Source organism: Phyllostomus discolor, chromosome 6, assembly GCF_004126475.2.
Source record: "Phyllostomus discolor isolate MPI-MPIP mPhyDis1 chromosome 6, mPhyDis1.pri.v3, whole genome shotgun sequence".
In the NCBI taxonomy this organism is placed as follows: domain Eukaryota; kingdom Metazoa; phylum Chordata; class Mammalia; order Chiroptera; family Phyllostomidae; genus Phyllostomus; species Phyllostomus discolor.
In genome coordinates this window covers 147,742,294-147,763,201 of record NC_040908.2, presented here as the reverse complement: position 1 = coordinate 147,763,201, position 20,908 = coordinate 147,742,294, and the positions used below count along the sequence as shown (strand labels likewise).

At 43.1% G+C, this 20,908-nt stretch overlaps 1 protein-coding gene across 8 annotated transcripts in view; it reads left to right on the top strand.

Moving 5' to 3' along the window:
* Window positions 1–20,389, top strand: part of SLC1A2 (solute carrier family 1 member 2) — a 143,421-nt gene extending 123,032 nt beyond the window's left edge. For 6 of the 8 annotated variants that reach the window (XM_028515718.2, XM_028515719.2, XM_028515717.2 and 3 more), the window contains exons 10-11: window positions 6,422–6,653; window positions 10,909–20,389. In XM_028515718.2, coding sequence (XP_028371519.1) covers window positions 6,422–6,653; window positions 10,909–10,980 — 304 coding nt within the window. In that variant the 3' untranslated portion in view covers window positions 10,981–20,389. Of the gene's footprint in view, window positions 1–6,421; window positions 6,654–10,139 lie in introns of all 8 variants that reach the window. The other 2 variants (XM_036029246.1, XM_036029245.1) reach the window with 2 other exon arrangements.
* The last annotated feature ends 519 nt before the right edge of the window (window positions 20,390–20,908 follow it).

Genomic DNA, 20,908 nt, shown 5'->3' with positions numbered 1-20,908 from the left:
CAATCTCAAGTCCGGTTTCTCTGAACTAATCATTGTGAATAATTTTAGTGGCCCAAAAGTAAGAGTGTAATGTTAGGCATTCCTTTCCTTGAGAAAATCCTTTCATGTTCCCCACCCCTGGGAATCTCGCCCTACATGCGTTTAGCCCCTGTCTCAGCATCGCCCCACCTCGCCGGGCCTCCTTGCCCTCCTGCTCCTTCCCCAGCTCTCGGGACACCTCTCTCATGTCCACAGGCAAAGGAATTCGGCTCTCTGTGTCTCCCTCTTCCTCCCTGTAGGTGTTGCTTAGAGTCCTAACTTTTCAGCACCGAAGCATCCAAACAATATTTGCCAGACCAAAAAATAGTTCTTTTTCTAGAGTTAATCTGCCCTCTTATACTAATAATCCGTCCCCACACCACCTCCTTCATAAGCCTGCCTGTCCTGTTCGCCCACCACCTGCCCATGTCATAAAGAGGTGAAACATGGAATAAGCCCTTAAAGAGTCTAGTAATGGGGACAGATGTGGTGAACAAAAACATCCCAACAGAATGTACCAGGTGCAAAAAGAGGAATGTATAAGAGTTGGTCAAGGAATAAAAGAGGAAGTAATACTCCCCTTAGTAGTACCAATGATACTAATAATAATAACAGTAATAATGATGATAATACGATAACAGCCACGGTTGTTCATCACTGTTTGTGTTGGGCCTTTTATATAAAGAGTTTGGCAGAGGACCTCTCAGGTGGTAAGCACTCTATACATGTTAACAGTTATTATCTTCTCACATGACTGGAGGTGGGCATTACTTCCCACATTTCACAAATGAGAATGTTGAGCAGGAAAGGCTACGTAACTGGCCCTGCTGGAGCCAGGGTGGCAGTACAGGCTTGAATCCAAATCTCTCCCAGCCAGTGCTTCCTGGGCTCTCCTTCCCTACTCAAACATACGTGGCTTTAGCCCTTGGATTCCCAGAATTGTGCCACCCTCTCAGGTCTAGGGCCTCAGATGACCCCTCTGCCACCTGGGTACCCTGCATTCTGAGAGGCAGACATGATGGCTTGTTTCTATTGATGTTAAGATGAATCATATACAACTGCCAATATTTGACGTTTGGGGACCTATGGCAATTTCATATGGTTAAACCCAATAGAACAACCCAGATGAATTCTGGGTGACCTTGCTTCTCTGGCTCCGTTCTTCTGTGTGCACCAGGACTCCCAGACAATTCCACCATCTTCCCGCTAGAGGATTTAGATGGAGAGATAGACAAGAACAAGAGAGAGCACCTTGGCTTTTCTTCCAGGGAACCAGACCCAGGGCCTCAGCATGAAACAGCCGATTCCCCTCTCTCATCTCCGGTTCCTGGCGGCTCCAAACACTATGTCATCGGTAGTGAACCCAACCCAATTAACCATTCTGCTCTCCTCTCTGCCTCCTTCTCACAGTCCTGCCTCACAGATGCGTGGCATCCAGGCCCAAGGATAGTGTCAAACGCTTTAAAATTCTTTCTACCAAGTAGCCTAGAAGCTCCTGAGGCCAGCAGAGTTCCCTAAGAGATAAGAGCTGGTTGTCAGAGAAAGTGAAAGTGTTTGCCTGTGAAGAAATTTTCCACTTGTGAGCCACAGGCTCCCATATCCTGCTTTTGGCCAGAGTCAGATTTCCCCAGAGTGGGCCAGATATTCCCCTCAAAATCAAATGAAAAATTCTTTCCTCTTCTGTCTCCCTCTATCTACTGTTCCCTCTCCTCACTTCCTCAGTCATCTTCTTGACTAAGTTGATTATACATCATGTCTCCACTTCCTCACCTCTTATTCCATCTTCCACCTGTGGCAAGCAGACTTCTCTCTCTGCCTCTGTACTAAAAGTACCCTGGCCAGTCAATGATGGCCTCTGGGTTGCTACAACCAAGAGACGCTTCTTTCTCTCATGTTACACGATTTCTAGGTAGTAATGGGCATTGCCCACCACGCCCTTATTGTTGAACACACTTCCCCCCAAACACCTCTACTTTCCTTTCACCATTGCAGACTCTGATTCCTAAAGTGTGTGCCTGCTCTTCTCACTCTGGATTCTGTCCAGGGATTAAACTGAACACTCCTGTGACATCCACCCAGGGCCCCTCTAGGTGTTGACTCCTGATTCACTACCTATAGTTCAGATGCCCCTCTTGATCTTTATTTAGTCCATATTTGCAACCACTTGTGGGACATCTCCCCTTGGCTGGGTCAAGGCCCTCCCACTCTCTGTGTTCACAAGGCGACAACAGAATCTTTCCCACCCCAGCTGGCTATGCCCCATCGATATGGTAGCCCTGTACACTGGCTGCCCAAACCGGAACCCTGAGGGGCATTCTCGACTCTTTTCTCTTTTATTCTCTATAACCAATCAGTCCTCAAGTCCTGTAATTCTGTCTCCTAAATCTCTCTCAGATTCATCTCACTCCATATCCACCACCTCTTCACTAAGTGGATTTTGCTCTTTCTGGCTTACCTTTCTTCGGTCCATTCTTCATAATGGAACAGGTATGATCTTTGTCTTCAGTGGCTCCTCATTACACTTAAAGTCCTAACTCCTGAACTGGGCTGATAAGCCCTTACATGATTTGATCAGTTCTTACTTTCTGCTTCTCACTGTGTTCATTAGCCATCCTGAAGGCTCCTGAGTGTGCCTACCTTTGATATTTCATATGTTATTTTTCTCTTTTCTCTAATGCATTGTCTCAGACTTATCCTTAGACTGTAACTCAAGATACTTTTACTCAAGCCTTTCCTGGAGCCCAAGGATAGATAAATGTCCTACCTACAAAATTCCATAGCACACAGCCTTCATTGCTATTAGAACATTTATCTCATTGTAGTGGGGGATACTGACAAATAAAGAGAGATTGTGGGTTCCTGGGGAAAAGAGAGCATGGAAAAAGTTCTTACTTGTTCTTTACTGCCTGGGCACTTGGCATAATGCCCTGCACACCCCAAGATGCTTATTATACATCTGTTCAATGAATGAATGAATGAATGAATGAATAGACTAAGAAGGAACTTAACAAGTATTAGAATCTATGCTCTCTTCTTCTTTCCACTTAGCCATTTTTATGCTTATGTGTCTCTGCCATCTTTAATGAGTACTTAAAGCATGCTGAATGTTTCTCTCATTTCATTGGACCCTCACAACTTCCTGCGAGGTTGGGATTAGCCACATTCCATATTTCATGCTCAGGTGAAAAGTGATTTGCTCAAGGTAACAGAGCCAGGATATCTGGGATAGAGCTTTAGCACTAAGTTCAGGGCCCTTCCCATCTTGATTTTGGTGTCAGTCAAACATCAGTATGCTTTGATTCTACCCAACTCTTGTCTTCCATTCAATTCTGTCCTGGTGCTATTTCCATTGGCCAGAATTCCCTTTCAAATTCAAGGAAATCTTAGAGTATGGAAATGATATGAGCAGTGAGTGAATTTGGGCAAAGCTCACCCAGAAATCCTATTCCAAAAGTGGGTTAAGTGGTTGCTTAGGAGAGTAGCAATTCAGTATCAAAGAAAGTCAAGGAGTTTAGAAATAGGTGTTACCTGTTTACAAACTTGTGTTACCCATTTGAGTGGGATAAATGGACTTATTAATATGAAGAAGTAATTGACCCTTGACCACAGTATTTTGTGCTTTTGCCCACATGATAGGGTATGAGTGATGGTTATCCCCCAAGGGGAAGGAGCCTATAATGGGTATCAACTCTGGGACAGAAACTGGTTTTGTCTCCTCCAAATCCAATAAAATAGGTGTTTTGGCTGCATGAGAAAAATTGTGGTTGAGAAGTCACCCAGATCCCACTGTTAGTAAGTAGCTGAGCTACATTAAAAAATCAGAGCTAATGGCTCCCAGATGCTTTGTGTTGTGTGGCAGGTTGTGAATTCTGGAGTTTCACTACCTGTGTTCAAATTTGGTTCTGTGACCTTACTAGGCTGGGTGACTTTGGGGAACCACTTCATCCCTCTGGGCCTCAGTGTTTTCATCTCTTAAATGTGGATGGTAGTACTTCTTATGGAGTTGTGGTGAAGATTAAATACGGTAATATCAAGAAAGCATATTCCTATACATATTATCATTATCATCATTAACACTACCAGCTTTGATTGTTCTTCTTGCTAAAAGGCAGATTCTTCTGGTCTATGAGACGAATGGCTACTCAGACCATTCCTCTTGAAGACTTTGTACTCTTAAGAATGTAACAGTTGGTCAAAGGTATTGAGTGCATAACTCAGAACACATGCCAAGAAAGGTTGAAAGCATAGCTGAAAAGCAACAAAGCAGACCACACCTGTATGGTGGACAAATAACTCAGCTAGCTCGTTGGGAATGCTGCCATAGGAACGGTCCTATAAGCAGGGTTAATGCTTTCAAGCAGAGATAGTAGCTTAGCTAGGCACATTTGGGCATGTTCTTAGGAGCTGTCAGAAATATATTTTAATTGACTTGAGATTTACAGTAAAGTTAAAAGTGCACATCATGTAATAATTAATGTTTCGTGAGTTCTTGCTAAATGTCTGGAACTGCTAACACTTTATCTTATTTAATCTTCTCAACAATCCTAATGTCGTAGACATTTTTATTATTTCCATTTTAGCGTTGAGGCAACTAAGCTCACAAATATTAGACATGGTCAAGGTTGTCCAACAGGTAAGGAAAGGAGCTGGCATTTGAATCCAAGTCAGGCTGCCTCCAGACTCCATGCTTTTTCTTAATGACTGTCAGGCATTCCTTCCCAAACCCTCGTACTGGGGCTTCTTAGCAATATCTACAAGTGCCTGACTTTGTGAATGACCTCAAGACTCAGTCTTCATTCATGTTGACCCTGAGGCAGATTCTCCAAAGTGGAAAAGAGGAAAAGAGCAGCCTCAGATGGAGAGGTGCCCCTGAGAGTTGAAGTCAGGCAATATCTTCCCATCTGAAACCAGGACAGCTGGCTCACCAGCTCCTTGCAAGGAAGCTAAGCCAGACTCCTCCTAGTATTGCTTCATTACTATTATTTTCTAATGAGAACTAGGTTTGGTAATAACAACTGAAATTTATTTTAGGCCTTTGTTCCTTTATGTGTGTGTGTGTGTAGGACAGTGTATGATAAGTGTATTAATGTTTCTACTTTTACTTGAACTAATTCATGTATGTATGTATGTATACAGTATGTGTGTGTGTGTGTTCTAGACTAAGATGTCTCAGCACAATCTTTACCAAAAATTCTTTCTCCTTCCTTCTTCTCTCTAATGTGTGTGTGTGGTTTTTCAGCATTCTTCTCTTTGGGCCTTTCAGTATCTCATCAACATGGTCAAAAGGACTCTTCACACTGATTTGAATTTATGGATGAGAAAGCACAGCTTACTCTTAAACACTTGATTAGTTTTCCAGTTGCTGACCTTTTCAGAGGGGGGAGTTATCAACCATCCTATTTTTTTCAAATCAGAACTTGAAAAACAACATTTGAGGAAGGATTTTTCTTAACAGTTTCTTGTTCAAAAGGCACTCTGGAAGTTTGTTTGTTTGTTTTGCTTTTTTTTAGGTTAATAAAGAGAGAAAGACAAAATATTTTGGTTTTTCCAAAACGCATGGTCACTACACATATTGGTTAAGAGGAAACCTGTGTCTGGGTTTCTTACTCAACAGTTATGTCTGTGTATTTGTTGTTGTTGTGAGGTGACTGGGGTGCAGGTGGGAGGAAATGTTAGTTGTTTTTTTTTTAAAGATTTTATTTATTTATTTTTAGAGAGAGGGGAAGGGAGGCAGAAAGAGAGGGAGAGAAACATCAGTGTGTGATTGCCTCTCATGTGGTCTTTGCTGGGGACCTGGCCCGCAACCAGCCATGTGTCCTGACTGGGAATCGAACCGGTAACCCTTTGGTTTGCAGCCCGCTCTCAATACACTGAGCTACACCAGCCAGGGCTAGTTTTGATTCTTTCAAAAAGATGAATTTTCTATTATTAGAATTCATAGGTGATTAGTCTTTCCTATAGAATTCATAAATAATGTAAGTGGAGGTTATCTTTGAAACACAGTCTCTTACAAACAGTTTAAACCAAGAATTGACAGGCTCAGCTAGGAGTGTCTGGAGTCAGGATACTGATGCTGAAACTTGGACACATTATTTCCCCCTAATCACTCCTTTCCTCCTCCTCCTTCTTCTTTGCTATTGTTTATCGGGTGCTTACCTTCCTCAGGCAATTTTCTGGGCAATTTACATACACTTTCTCATTTAATTTTCACACAGGCTTATGAGAGAAGTATGATGTTGTCTCCAATTGACAAACAGGGAAATCAAGTTTAAGCAACCTGCCCGAGATCAGGCAGAGGGAAAGGTAGAGAACGCAACCCTAGGTCTCTGGTTCTAGGCCTTGACCTTTTAACCACCATTAGCATTCTGCTTCCTCACTAAACATTTCTATTCTTTGTCCCCAGGGACAGGATGAGAACTTCAGTCAATGTGGTGGGTGACTCTTTTGGGGCTGGGATTGTCTACCACCTCTCCAAGTCCGAGCTGGATACCATTGACTCTCAGCACCGGGCGCATGAAGATATTGAAATGACCAAGACTCAGTCCATTTACGATGACATGAAGAACCATAGGGAAAGCAACTCTAGTCAATGTGTCTATGCCGCACACAACTCTGTCATAGTAGATGAGTGCAAGGTACCTTTCCCATTCATGGATATTGAGACCTGTATATAATAGTGCATGCTCGATTTGTTAAAATGAACACCAAAGCCCTGCATGTATTATTGTCCCGTTTGTTTTTCTAACGAACAGTGTAACCCAAACATCTGTGGGTCCAAGATCATCTAACTCTGTGTCTAACAGGGCTGGAAATCAACAGGTCTAACAGTGAAAGAGCCGATCTGTTGCTTCTTTCATCCATATGATGTAAAACTGTCATTCTGATTCCCCCATCCACCCACTCCACGAATCTGATTGGTTTTCTTGAATATTTTGACCAAGAATTTACAGCCTCTAAGATTTTGCTGGCTTTCAGATTTTCTGTTCCTCTAGTGAAGCACCAAGAGAAATACCCAGAATCGTTTTATTTTTTTAGCACAAGTATTCCTCCTTGCTGTGTATCATGTATTGGTCAAAAATGTGCTCACATAGCTGTGCAGCTATCTTTGTCTTCCTTTTTTTTCTGAGAATGTGAGTTTTGACCTGGTAGTCACTTTGCTCCAAGTCTAGGGAAGATTTCAAGGAAAGGATAACTATCCGTCAGTACGATCATCCACAGATGTCTTCTAAAAACCACAACACTTCTCACTGCCTGGCAGCCCCATCTTTCCTGTGGCAAGATGTTTTGGACCCTTCCAAGCTGTTGGGTACTAAGTTTCCAAGCTTGATAGGCTCTTTCCAGCCTTCACTGTAACTAACTTGACATTGTCAAAGACAGAGTGTCATGACCAGAGTGAAGCAAACTTGTAAAAACCCTGGCAGGTGAGCAGAGTCAGCCCTGGGGGTTGGGGTGCTAAAATGGTTCCAGACAGCATCTGAGGACAGTTGGAACCCAGCACAGATTTTTGATACCTTTTTGACTCCTGTTGACAAGATCTCATTTTAGGTTTTATTTGTTTATTTTTTAGGGAGAGGGGAAAGGCAGGAGAAACAGAGGGAGGGAAACACTGATGTGCTAGAGACACATGGATTGGTTGCCTCTCGCATGCCCCCAACTGGGGTCTGGCCCTCAACCCAGGCATGTGCCCAGACTGAGAATCCAACTGGTGACTTTTTGGTTCATAGGATGGTGCTCAGTCCACTGACCCACACCAGTCACAGTGACAAGATCTCATTTAATAGTTGATTTCTTTCTGTGTTACTTCTGGATGATTCCCAAGATATACAACAGCTTCTGCCAGGCAACTAAGGATGACACAGAAACAATTCTCTCTACTAGACTGTTACTTTGGCCCAGAAGGCTAGTGGGCCAACCACAGCCTTTAGCTCATCCTTCTGTGTCAGGTACACGTATAGGTGAACCAGAGCCCTGATATAAGTTAGGAAGGGACTCCACCAGGGAGAGGCTCCCACCCATCAAGAGGCAACTGCACAAATTAATTGACTCAGTGAAAATGATTTAAATGATTAGAAATCCAGATATACTTAAAGAGTATACTCCATTCTTCTAGAAAGTTAGTATTTCTCACATTTAAATAAATATGCTGCTGGGTTATCCCATTAAAATGTTAGTTTGGGTCAACAAGTGTCAACATTTCCAAGGAATGACTTTATCCTCAGCTATATTTACTGAAATTTATTGTGTGCCTTGTGAGCTTTGGTTGAGCACTCCGATCTCATTCCTATGACCACCTACATTTGGATCATTCACCAAGTGTTTATCAAGTGGCCATTATCTGAAAAGCCCTGAATTAGCCATGGGAGAACAGGTAGATGAAAGTGCGATTTTGTGATGGCAATAAGGCTTGATCCAAAATTACTGCCATTCAAGGAAACATAGCAGTATGGAACAAAATGAAATCACATACATTTTCTAACTTTGCAAGTTATATAGAAGACCAATCCTAGTGCTTAATTGTCTGTGTTGTGATTCTTCTGGAGTATCTCCAAAGGCTTAACAATGTTGTGTAAGACAGGTTTTGAAGAAGGTGTATAGGCATGAAGATGTCTTAGATTTCAGACTTCCTGGATTTTTTTTCTCAACGGACATCAAGTACATCAGGAGAAAATTACTTTATTTTTTAAGCAAAACAATTTAAATTCTAAAAGGAGATGTTTGCCAACTGTCTGTATCAGTGGGAAATAAGCTGTGAAGAGAGGAACTGTGTCACCATTTGTCACTGCTATGTCCTAGCACCCAAAGAAGAATCTAGCATACAGTAGGCACTCCAAAAGTATCTGTTGGATGTATCCTTTTAGCATCTTGATCCTATTTTTTAATTCAGGTCATTTTTTTTTTGCTGGACAGTTTGATACAGATAGTGGCTTAGCCTCTCTCTATAAGTGACTACCCAACCAACCACCTGCAAAGTTATTGATGAATTAGCAGTTAGATGTCAAATGGTGAAACTGAGCAGGTCATGGAAAGGATGATATGGCCTTATTGCTTTCACAACTATCTTGGCTGTTTGCATTCTGTTAGCGAAGTGACTGGCTTCAGCTCAGGGAAATTTAGTTGGTCCCCAGCCTTTACTAGGTGAGGCAAATAGACTCTTCTTGCCCTAGACCAACTAAATGAGTTGACGCGAATGTGAGGAGGCAGCCAGATCTATGGAGATGAATTTGCACACTTTCCCAGAATAGCTGAATCACATTTATTCATGCCTTTGAATTTCCTTCTGGCCCATTCTTAGTTTCACTGTTTCAAACACTGAGATGGGTGACATCAATGCTTACTGGCAGCGTCCTCCCCATTTTTGCTTTCCTCTTACCCAGGTGGTTGGAGCAGGAGGGGTGGAATGGATCAGGGAGAGGAGTCCCAGATTGCTTTAGCCCAGCCAGAAAAGAAATGCCAAATAAGCTGCTCTCCCAGCTACTTTTGAAACACAAGGCTCACCATTTAAAAAAAAAAAGTAAAAGAAAAAAGAACAGCCCTGTCCCCCAAGTGCTGTCTGGTTTTGCAAAGGCACCACACTGTGATTTATAGTTTTGCACAGCTATGGATCTGGTTCATCGCTGAAAACCAAAGAGGCACATTCAAGGTCAGAGTGAACGGGCAGCTTTCTCCACGCAGACAGTTTGTTCCTTTCTGGACGTCTCTCCTGACAGTTCACTGAAGGGGAAACAAATTTGCTGCAGCTCTGGTCAAAACTTTAACCACGATGAGCATTGTTATGTCATGTTGGTCTCTCTGTTTTCAAATTCTTGCCTTGTGATAGTAGTTTGAAGTTATGCAATAACTTTTTTTTTATTTTAATCATAGTAACTGCATGTAAGGTGGTCATTGCTTGTTGCATGATTTTTCTAAAAAAAAACACTTGGGGGCCAATGGGGACTGGAGGAATGACTAGTTTTTATTTTCATTTGCTTGGTTCATGAGGGGCGCTTGACTTTCTGTTCCCAGCATGTTGTGTGTGTTCATGACGCATGCGTTTCACTTCCACTTGGGTAAGAAGGTCAGATTTCTTTCAAACGTTGCTGCGTTTGTCATGTCTCCATATTCTAATGCTTCCATAAATCCAGTCTCTCCATTATGTGGAATATCAGTCGTGGGTTTAAGTTTGCACATGACGTTGAGGACAGACAGATGGAAGGTAAGCTAGGAACAACGTAGAAGCAGAGGGGAAAACCTCCCATTCTGTGTAAGGTTCAGTTCGCTTAGAGCCAGGAAAACAGTGTACAGTCTGGTGATTATATCTGATTGCTAAATGTCTGCACTGAAGTAATTTACATATCCATGTCCCTGATCTCCGGATTCACTCCCTCCCTTTTTATTTTTAATTTTTAAAGCTTGCAGAGCTTATTTGGTATCCAGACCATCAGGCTATCTGATTTTAAAATTGGACATGTATGAAATTCACCTGGCCTCCTGGCAACTGAACCTTTCATATGCATGAGTACAACTAGCTGCTTAGTTCTAGATGTTTTTCTCTGTGGTTGTATGGAGTAGCACATGGGCACTGTCATTTAAAGACTGCGTTATTGTGTGATGGGTCTATGGGTAGTTTGACACCCCCACAGCCCTAAAAGCATATCAAAAGCTATCCTCCGAAATTCCCAAGTGTCTCCGGTCCCTCAATATCAACTCCCAAGGCAAATAAGTATTATTTTTTTAATGTTCGCAAATCAGTGTTGAGAACCAAGACCAGCTCAAAACCCACTTGTGAGGAACCACATTTAAAACTAATATTGGAGTCGTGTAGTCTAACCTGGATCTTGTGCTCCTCCACATGACCCATGGGGTGCTTTTCTGGTTCTCGGCCTGTAAGCTGGATATTGATGATATTTTCAGGTAACTCTGGCAGCCAACGGAAAGTCGGCAGACGGCAGTGTTGAGGAAGAACCTTGGAAACGTGAAAAATAAGAATATGACTCTCAGCAAGTTCTTGAATAAAATCCCCAGCATATCGTATGGTAAAAGAGGATATAAACAAGCATTCTTTCAAAAGGAAAAAAAAATACCTATGTTTCTATGTTTACTTAATCTGTTAGCTGAGGCTTAGAGGATCTGTTGTGAGTCAGTGATAGGCATGGTGCTGTGTCTTTGCCAAATAATGCTTCGTAACCGTCTAATTTTCTCACTTGTATTATCGTCGGAATGGAGGCTGCTGGAGGAACCGGTTTGAACTGAAGGTGCATTCTTGCCAGCTTCCCTCTTCTCTCCCGATGCAGAGCCGTGGCCGCTCTTCTCCCAGGGGACACGACTAGAGCACGCCACTCCAGGGGCTTGGGATGACGAGCGGACACCCAGTGTGTTATTTGAGTGTTCTCCATGCTTCTTCACCTTGTCACACACACACGAGATTCTGTCAGAAGCCTCTAGAAGTAGTTCTCCTTCAATGTCTTGTAGAGTTTGCCCCTGTGTTGATAAAAGCAAGTACCTGTCTTGGGGAACTGTGACCATTTACCTTCTGTGTGCTCTTTGAGGTAAATGTTTCAGAGGGTGGTCGTGGGGGCCACAGTCTTAAAGACAGCTGGCATGGACCCCATGGGGCCTCTGCTCTGTCCTCCCTAGTCTGTGGGCATTTGTCGTTGAAATTTCAGAGTGTGTTACATGATTTGCTCTCAATGTGATAATGGATTAGAATGTAATTTGCGTAGAACCGCTGTATATATTGTGTAAGGGAGCACACGGTCAGCATACATTTTGACCAGATTCAAATATTCAAATTCATTTATCTTTGGTTTGCGTTCCTCTGCTATATAGTGAAATCAAGAGGGATTATTTTGATCTCTGCTCCACTTTGTCTCCCCCATAAACTTCTGGCTAGGGTTTCTAACAAAAAGACGTTTTTGATCCTCAAGGTATTTCCTCCAGATTCTCAGTTAACCGGAAGGCCTAACTAACCATTTTACTCTCCTTATGCATGGGGGACAGTTGTGTTGACTATGCCTCTTTTAATACTGTCTCTGGATAAATGGGAAGACTGTCGTTTATCTAGTATGTACTGCAGAAGGCTGTTTGTTATATCATATCAAAGCACATAAAACCAGTAACAGGACACAGTTGGGAGCAGAGCCAGCCTTCCTCCCCCGTCTCCTCTGTGGAAAGGAACAGCAAACAAGCACATGTGCAAAATTCTAAAAAGGGGACATTCCTTTGGCAAAGTCCAGGCAGCCTGGAACCTTGCAGTGGGGACAGAGGATGGCTCCACACAACCTCATAGATGGAACGCTAGCAAGGCTGTGCAAGGCTGGGGAACAAATGATGTAATTGGAGTAGCACCGTGCCTTGCATGCTGTAGACACCCAACGTGTCCTGAATGAGTGTGTAAGTTAAAATGTTTCAATGTTTCTACTATCATGTTCTGTTGGATAACCCATAGTCTTTTTCTAAGGTGTCTGGCCCTGGGACTGTGCTGAGGACGTGAACAGGGATCAGGGAGAAAGTCACATTTGACCCTGAGGCATGTGCGGGAACCTAGGTCCAAACATGGGAGTCAGGTGGTCACCTGAGGCCAGCAGAGATGCTGAGATATCCAGGAACAGGGACAGACCCTAAATTCCCTAAAGACAGGCTACCCATGGACATCACGTACCCTTTATTACCTACTCCTTGTGACTTTTCCCTTCCACATCAGACACCTTTGGATCATACAAAAGACATGAGACTTCAGGTTTTGTGGTGGTTGTTGTTTTTGTCTCTCAAACCCTGGTTATGTTGGGTAAGGATTATTATGGGGCAGTATTAAGCAGATTTTTGCTTTTGAAAGGTGGCACTGATCTTTATTTTCATTCAATGGACAGTTAACATCGGGTGGCCAAGGATGTGCTGAATTGTAGTTGTGGGAAATGTATCCTTTGCAGCAGATGCTGTGGGCCAAGGGGACGGTTTCTGGATTCAGCTGTGAAACTGTTAAGGATTGTCTGTAAGTGGCATTTGCAAGAGCTTTTCTGTGAGAGGAGAAAGAGCTGGGCAAGGCAGCTAGGAGCTTGCGGGCTTTGCTGTTTAAGGCCAGCTTCCCACACGCGTACACGCCTGAAGGGGTAGTCTAAGGCTGTCTTCCCAAGACGCTGCTTAAATGTCTTCTCTTGTCTGTTTGTTTTCACCTCTCTTCTAGTCACCCAGTTAGCTCATAGATATATAAGGGACAATGTGTTCAGAAGAAACAATGTGCACAGCTTAACTAAGTGGACATTTCTGGTTTGAGACCACATGCAGTATGTTCCATGAGAATATATACTTACGAGATCACATTTAATCTGGATTCAACTAATCATATTAAAAACGAACACTTTCTCAAATTCAAGGCAAGCCTGACAATCCAGGATACATGTAGAACTGACATATGACTGTGTCCTTTGATTTTTTTTTTGGCCTCATTCATTTTTCTCCTGCCATGTTCATTGGGGTTTTCCTTGCCCCGTATATGTGCCATAAACAGAACACATAGACCCAGGGTGTACCTCTGATGACTTTTTCTAAATAGGACATGTGTGACCTGCCAGTGATATATCTAGATTGATGTTAATAGCTCCAACACAGATATAAATGCTTATAATCATCCATTAATATGTGATGATGCATACATGTTACATTTATTTACAGATATGGCAGGCCAGATACATACACTGCATTCTGTAAGGTTTGTAAATTGGCTTTGGCAAAACCATTTTATTATAAACTCATTTACTCTTTTTAGGCATCAGAACTGTTTCAGAAGAAAACCAGCTAAGCAGACTTTTATCCTTCCCTATCTCATTTTTGCCCACGGGGAAACCCAAGGGGAATTATCATTAGATTACCTACTAACAATTCTATGTAGCAAATCTAATGATGTATCTCTCAAGGTGAGGCTTTATCTGAGGTCTTTGAGGATGTACTTCCCATGCAAAGTGCACCAGAGAATCAAGGCAATCATAGGTCACAGAGAACCTCAGTGTAGGACTTCAGGTGATGACATCCAAACCAGATAGCTATCAGGTTCAACTCCTTACTTGCCATTGGGTGCAGAAACACCACCTGTAGTCTCATTTCCTGCGGAAGTTAACCATGTCTCGTAAAAGACATATTTACTTCTGTTCTCCAACTGCTAGCTAGCCTGGATGTTTCTGCAAACCTAAAGCAAGGATACCAAGATGCCTGTACCTGGATTTAGGCTGGAAGCTGAGAAAGGCTTAGGGGAAAATCAGTTTGGGGTGGATGTTCTCCTGGTAGATAACACCAGCAATCCCACAACTGAGCGATTCGAGGGTCTCAGGTCATTTCTACTCGTGGATTGAGAAGTATGTCATTTTCATGTGTGTTGAAAGTCCAGAAGCCCTTCCGGAGTTGGGCAACTCACCTACTGGGTCCCCAAAAGGAAACCCAACCCTGCCATGGTTTTGCAATACCACACTTCCCTCTGTTCTCCACAGCAAAAGTGAGGGTACAGTATTTCACTCTTGTCCGAGTCAGAGCTTCTGTCTGTGCTATCTTTTCCCAGGAGTACAGCAGCAAGTTCAAATAGGTACACACAAGCTCGAAGAGAATCCTTGTAGTTCTGACTTGCTCAACAAGTCTCAGCAGCTCCTGCCTGGTCTGATCACTGAAAGTGCTCAGCAGTTACACCCAGTGGGGCAGCTCTGCCACGTCACTGCTGTCAGACTCGTGGGTCCATCACTTGTCTGGGTCGCTGCTTTTGCTTTGCTTGTTCTCCAGATGACCTCATCCCAAGAGGAGACAAAGGACCACATGGAAATTTTCAGTTATTGTAATACTTGCTCTTTGAATAAGGGGAGTAGGACCTGAGAGCCCGGGAAGATTAAGTTTAAGCTGAGAGCCTGAAGTCATTCTAAAGTGAGAGTTTTGTAATTCCAGTTGTCAGAGGAGATTAGTGGTCTCTGTATCTGTGGTCATTTCTGGCTAACACCCGGAAGGAAGGCTACTGAGTGCCATTGGGAGCAGGCTGCGTTACGGGCAGACCGCTCTCCTTGAGTGGAGTTAAGTTCAAAGCTGCTTATGGTTTTCCCAGAATGAAAGCCCAATGTCTCACTCTTTTGCTTCCTTTCTTATTCCATGTATCATTGCTGCTGCTGAAGAGACAGTTTCATAAATGACCCTGAGTGAGTACAAGGGTTAGTTGTTGAAAAGATGACAGGGGATCTTCATTGAACAGTATCTGATTTTAGAGCATAACGCAGCTAATTTGGGTAGTGCCATAGAAACAGTGAGAAATAACACAGTTGGGTAGAGGAAACACTTGACTTAGACTCTGCCAGTTGTCAGCTGTATAATTTATGCAAGTTGCTTTATGCCCAAACCTCATTCCTTCCCATACATAAAGGGAGGGAGTTGCATTAAATGATTAAAACCAGCTTCCAGCCCTAAGAATCCTTGATATTATGACCTCTGCTTTAATTTCTTTTTTCCTAAGAGGCTTATTACTATAAAATATTACTTTATATTTTAAGTCAGAGGGGCCCACAATAATGACTAATCAATTTGGATTCTTCTCATTCCCTTTGGGAGAAATTAAATTCAAGCCTCTCTCTTTATTGATGTTTTACAAGCTTGGAAGATGGCCACGTTAATCCACCACTTGGTGTTTTGGAACACAAACAGACATACTTTTATAAAACTGCTCTTTACTTAAACTCACTGTCCTAGTCAAAGTCGCAATTCAGCTCAGGGAAAAATACTGCCAGAGTCACCATAACGGGACTGGACGCGTCTACAGCCTCACTCGAGCTCTTGCATCATTCCTGCTATAGCAACAGAGCCCACTCTGAACACCCAAAACACAGTTTTCTCCAAACAATCCCAATTGCCAACCCAGTATGGGAGTCTGGGAGCCTTTGGCAAATGAACTGAACAGTCTTATGAAATTTGGTGCAAGACTTACACAATAACAGCAATGGTCTGTAAATGCCTTCCCTCTCCTCCTGTGCGTAGACACGCACGGCCCATGCGCAGCAGGGCCTGAGGCAAGTCCTTTCTCCAGAGAGATACACAGGGGTATTTGGTCGAATTCATTTTCCAGTTTTCCTCTTGGTATGCTTCACATCACAGGTAGAAAAGTTCTATCTGACAAGAATAGAGTCAGGCTGGCTGTTGCCGCCCTCTCCAATGCCTGAGGAGTTTCTAGGATTGACAGGTTGCATGGTCTGTCTGTGAGGCGTGTGCTACCAGCTATGGCCTTGAACAAGCTGTTGTACTTCCTGTTTCTGCTGTAGTGAGCCACTGCTTGCTTCCTTGCCCTGTGTCCAAACTTGCTAAATATGGAACAGATTTGATGTGTATTGTGTTGGGAGCACCTTTACCACTAGAGGAGACTTCGGCTCTTTAGATTTGGGGTAACCAGATATAAGACTAGGACTGAAAGGACTGGGTTAGCTTTTTCCATCATTACATTTTTAGGGCAGAAGACCTGATGCAAGAGCAGCAAGAAAAAGATCATTCCTTAAGTGACCCATAGACGAACTTGTAGAAAAGTAAGAGAAGCCCCCTGATTCTTATTTCATTCATTCTACATAATATTCTGCATAATGACTAATCTGTTTGTTGCTATGTCCAGCCTTGCTTCATCTTCCTACCTCCAGACCAAGTGTCCATTTTCCTATTTTAAAGCCCTTCTGATGGTTATATAAGGCCCTCCTGTGCTGAGAATAAAACCTGCTACTGGAACAGAACCCACTGCCTTGCGGCATCAGCACTAGACCTAGGGCATGGGTAGCAATAAGTCTCCACTTCTGCTGGAGACACCCCAGTTTCTGGGTGAGTGTTGGAACGTAACGGGCCACTGACACCTTTGCCGTTGTCCCCCACGGAGATGGGGATGATGCAAGCAGAGCCTCACTCCTCCTGGGGCCCCATTTCTTCTCTCAGCAACCACTTCGCCTGGCTCAACACCAGCCTGCTGCCTTGGGTAGGAGAGAGACGCACACACGAGCCAAGGAAGTCAGTCGAGCGTGTCTCTGAGGTTTCTCCGTGTGGAGTGAATTCCCTGAGATGGAAGATCAGAAAGCTGGCACTCTGGTTGCTTAGTATTCCAGGAGAGTTTGTTCCCCACCAGGAGCTCATCCTTAGGCATCCAGACCTTCCCACGCATCCCCCTTCACGCACTCCCTTCCTCCTTCCCCCGGTGAACCTCAGCCTCGTAGCTCCACATTGCACAGCACAGATCAGATGATCTGGTCACTATAGAGATTTGTATATAAAAAAACTACTTTTGTGAGGATTTTTGTATATTGTTTTTCTATTTGTTTTCTACAGCTTGAGGAGAGAGCTGGCAAACTGTGAATCTAATTGGATCTTGCTGCCAGCAGATCTATTTTGGCTTCCTGATAAGAATCTATGCTACTAGAGCCAATCAATATATTGCCCTCGGTCAGTATTGTACCCCAAACTCACGAATTCCTCCAGCCCAATCTTATACTCTTTTTTTTTTTAAACAAATCCCTGGACTTCTTTGCTATTATTTATAAAGAGCATGAGAAAATGTATTTATAGTCCTGGATATTATATGTTTAATATTGAGTTAGCCTTTAATAATGTTCCAGGTTTGTATCTATTCTTCATAAATCATAAAGAACTCAGTGTAGACTGAATTCCTCTATTTAGTATCTGTAATTTTGCAGACAGATATTTTCTTATGGTATTTTCTATATAACCACCTACGTAGAATTATAACCAATCACAGCACAAGAAGTTTCGGCAGCAACTTAGAGCTATCAGTTGTTTCCTGAGCCACATTGCAAAGAGGCAGGGATCCTGCCCTTTGCAGTGCGATGAACAAAATGACCCTAAAGAACAAGGAACCCTTAAATCCCTTCGCTGATTAGTATATGCATCTTACCAGCTAGTCTCTGTAACTCGAGGGATGGTGCTGACTTCTTATTTTTGACACCAGGCCTTGTTTTTCCAGTTAAGCATTTGAAGTATACTTTTCTCCGAGATGCTGGAAAAGAAGGTGATAATCGCAGGATCATCTGTATCCCAGAGTCTCCTTCTTAGTAATTTATGTAAAAATTGGCTTGGGAAAATTCCAACAGCTGAGATTGAGGTTAATGCTAGGAAGCAAATCAGGACAGATGTATTGCAGTTCATTCTTGCCAAGGAAATTGGTAATAAATGTCACATTGTTATGTGAATTGGACACATATTTTCAGGAAAAAACAACAAAGCAATCCTGGGGCTATAGGTGGGAGTTCAAGTCATACTGAAATTGTTTAGAAGCAGCCCAGGTAGATTCTGTCCTCAGGTGAATAATAGTCTATGTCATTTCCCAAGGCAAATCAGTAGTCACTTCAAAGGGGGTCTTTCTTCCACCTTCCTACCTCCAGAGCAAGTATCCATTTAGATGTTTTTAAAAGCCCTTCTGGTTGGTATTGAGGGCCTTGGTGTGCTGAGGCTAAACCCCCACCACTCTGTAGAGTCAGCACTGGCCCTGGAGCCCATGTAGCCACACGCCTCCCCTTGCACTGGAGACAGCCCAGTTCCTTCCACCAAACACACCTTTTCCAATATGCTCATAGGGCTAGCATTCTTGCCATGTTCTAAGATGTAGTCAGTTACATAGTAAGTGCACTGGGATATATTTGAGCTTGCTCCTCATCAAGCAAACAGATTAGAAGTTCCCTCAACTGGCAACGATTGTACCTGTGATTTCCAAGTACAGATAGCTGTCAAAGCATGAAGTTCTTGTGTGTACACAGTAACACTTGGTTCACGCATGAAGAACAGTGCCTATGCACTTGTGTAGCAATACTGTAGGTATCTATGTGTAATTTCAGTGAAATGGTGCATAGATATAATTTCAATGTTATTCTTGACTGTTCATCTAAATGTAGTAGACTTGTTCACTGGTGTTTTGAAAACCCTTGTTTTCTTTTTTAGATACCTAGTAGTGAGTCAGCTCTCCTTTTTCTTTATGTGATTTGGGGATGCCTATCAGTGAAGAACTTATCCATGAATCCTTTGTACCAATGACTGAAGTTTGTGTGCATCGAGCATCTTTGTAGACACGCAATTCAGCGCAAGGGAGAGTTAGCTAGCCGTGGGCCATGATCCTCAGTGAAAGGTCGTCTGCCACCTGTATGATTCACCATGGTGAATGCAGCTGTGGAGCTTTTGATTGCCTAAGCCGAGCCAGGTTTAGCATGAGGGCATTTATCTACAGCCCTCCTCTGCTTGGTGGATGGGGCTCAGAGACACAGAAGGTCAGTCTGTTTCTGTGCGTGTTAGCATCACGTCCTCAGGTAAAGGTCTGCCTCTCTGATTGCCAAATGCTGATCATGATGCTCACGACTTAAAGGTTCAGAAGAGCCTTGTCTCCCTTGGTTTCTTGAGTCATGGTACTGAATAGGTATTTCCTGACTAGCTGCCATGCAGGCCAAACCCCACGAAAGCACAGTTCTGGCAATAAACTGCACAGGTGTCAGTGAAAGCTGGGCACTAGAAGCACAAGCACGGTCATTGTACAGCTTTGGGGTTGCAGAAAGGCAACTGATAAAGCACAGATCCCACATAAGTGAAGGGAGTATGAATTCTACCTAGTAGGCTCTGCGTGCATGTTTTGAGTGACCGAAGGTGATACTAACTAATGCAATGATACACTTGCTGCCTAAAACACGCATTATCACTGAATGGGATGCTGTGGAGTCTATAGTTCCTGTAACCCCCTCCTCCTCTGCAAGGACAGAGAAGGATGGCCATGTGCATTTGGGCCTCTTCTCTTTCTGCAAGACGAGTGAAGCCTAAGAGATCCCCTAAGGGCACAAAGTGGGTTAATTTTCAGTGGCTTCTCCAGGGAGTGAAGTCAGGGGGTCTACACATGGTGAACAGCCACAGTTTTCCTTGAAAATGTAGCTTCTTCAACTTCTGTCCAATTCAGGGTAGAACCCTTATTGAAGGAAAGCTAGCCTTTGGGCAGGATTCTCTCTGAAGATTCTTGTGTGTCCAGAATGAAAGACAAGAATGATTGTTTCCCTCACATTCACAATCCCCGTTGGTCTGAAGTCACATAGCGTAGAGCATCTGTATAGCACGTAGTGTATAAAGACTAATGAAGGAACAAAGGTAAAAACATCAACTAAATCTGTGGGTGTTTCTTCTGTACGGTACTAGGAAATGCCTGGTTGGCAAAGCACATTTTGGGTAGTTGGGGTCTTTTGTCTTCACCTTTAGCTTCCTAAGCTTTCTTACAATGTGGACTGATTACTGTAACATTTCATGTATAAAATAACTGGATATTCTTTCTATACTGGAAATAATCTGTGAATCCAAGATTTCACTAAGTGTTTTAACTTTTATGTACATATATATCTCATCAATAAATGTGGATTTCAATTTCTCTTGGTTGCTGTCTGCCTTGCCTTCGGTTCCCATTTTCAGCTAGTCTGGTTTCCCTAGTAAGGGCCTCCAGTGTTCCTTTTGGAGAAAATTGGGGATTGAAAACTGCCGTTCCCAAATAAATATTTTCTAGGGAGTCTAGATATATGTTGGAGTCAGATCTTATGATCTAAAATTAGCGAGTTGGACAATACGGTGTATAATCAAAAGGATCCCCGGGGATAAGCCATTATGGATGGACTGACCCTCAAATCTCAGCAATTTAAAACAATCAAGTTTTATTTTTGCTTACGTGGCATGTCCATCACAAGTTGACAGAGGCACTCTTTCCCAGTGTCATCTGGACTGAAAGAGTCTGAGAGGGTCTGAGAGGGACTTCATCTATAGGAACATGGAAAATCTTACACTGACTATCAGATGTTACATACCTCACTTCGGCTCGTAATTCAATGGCCAAAGCAAGTCACATGGCTCTACCTAACTTCAAGGGGGCAGGGAAGTTCAGCCTTACTAGATGCCT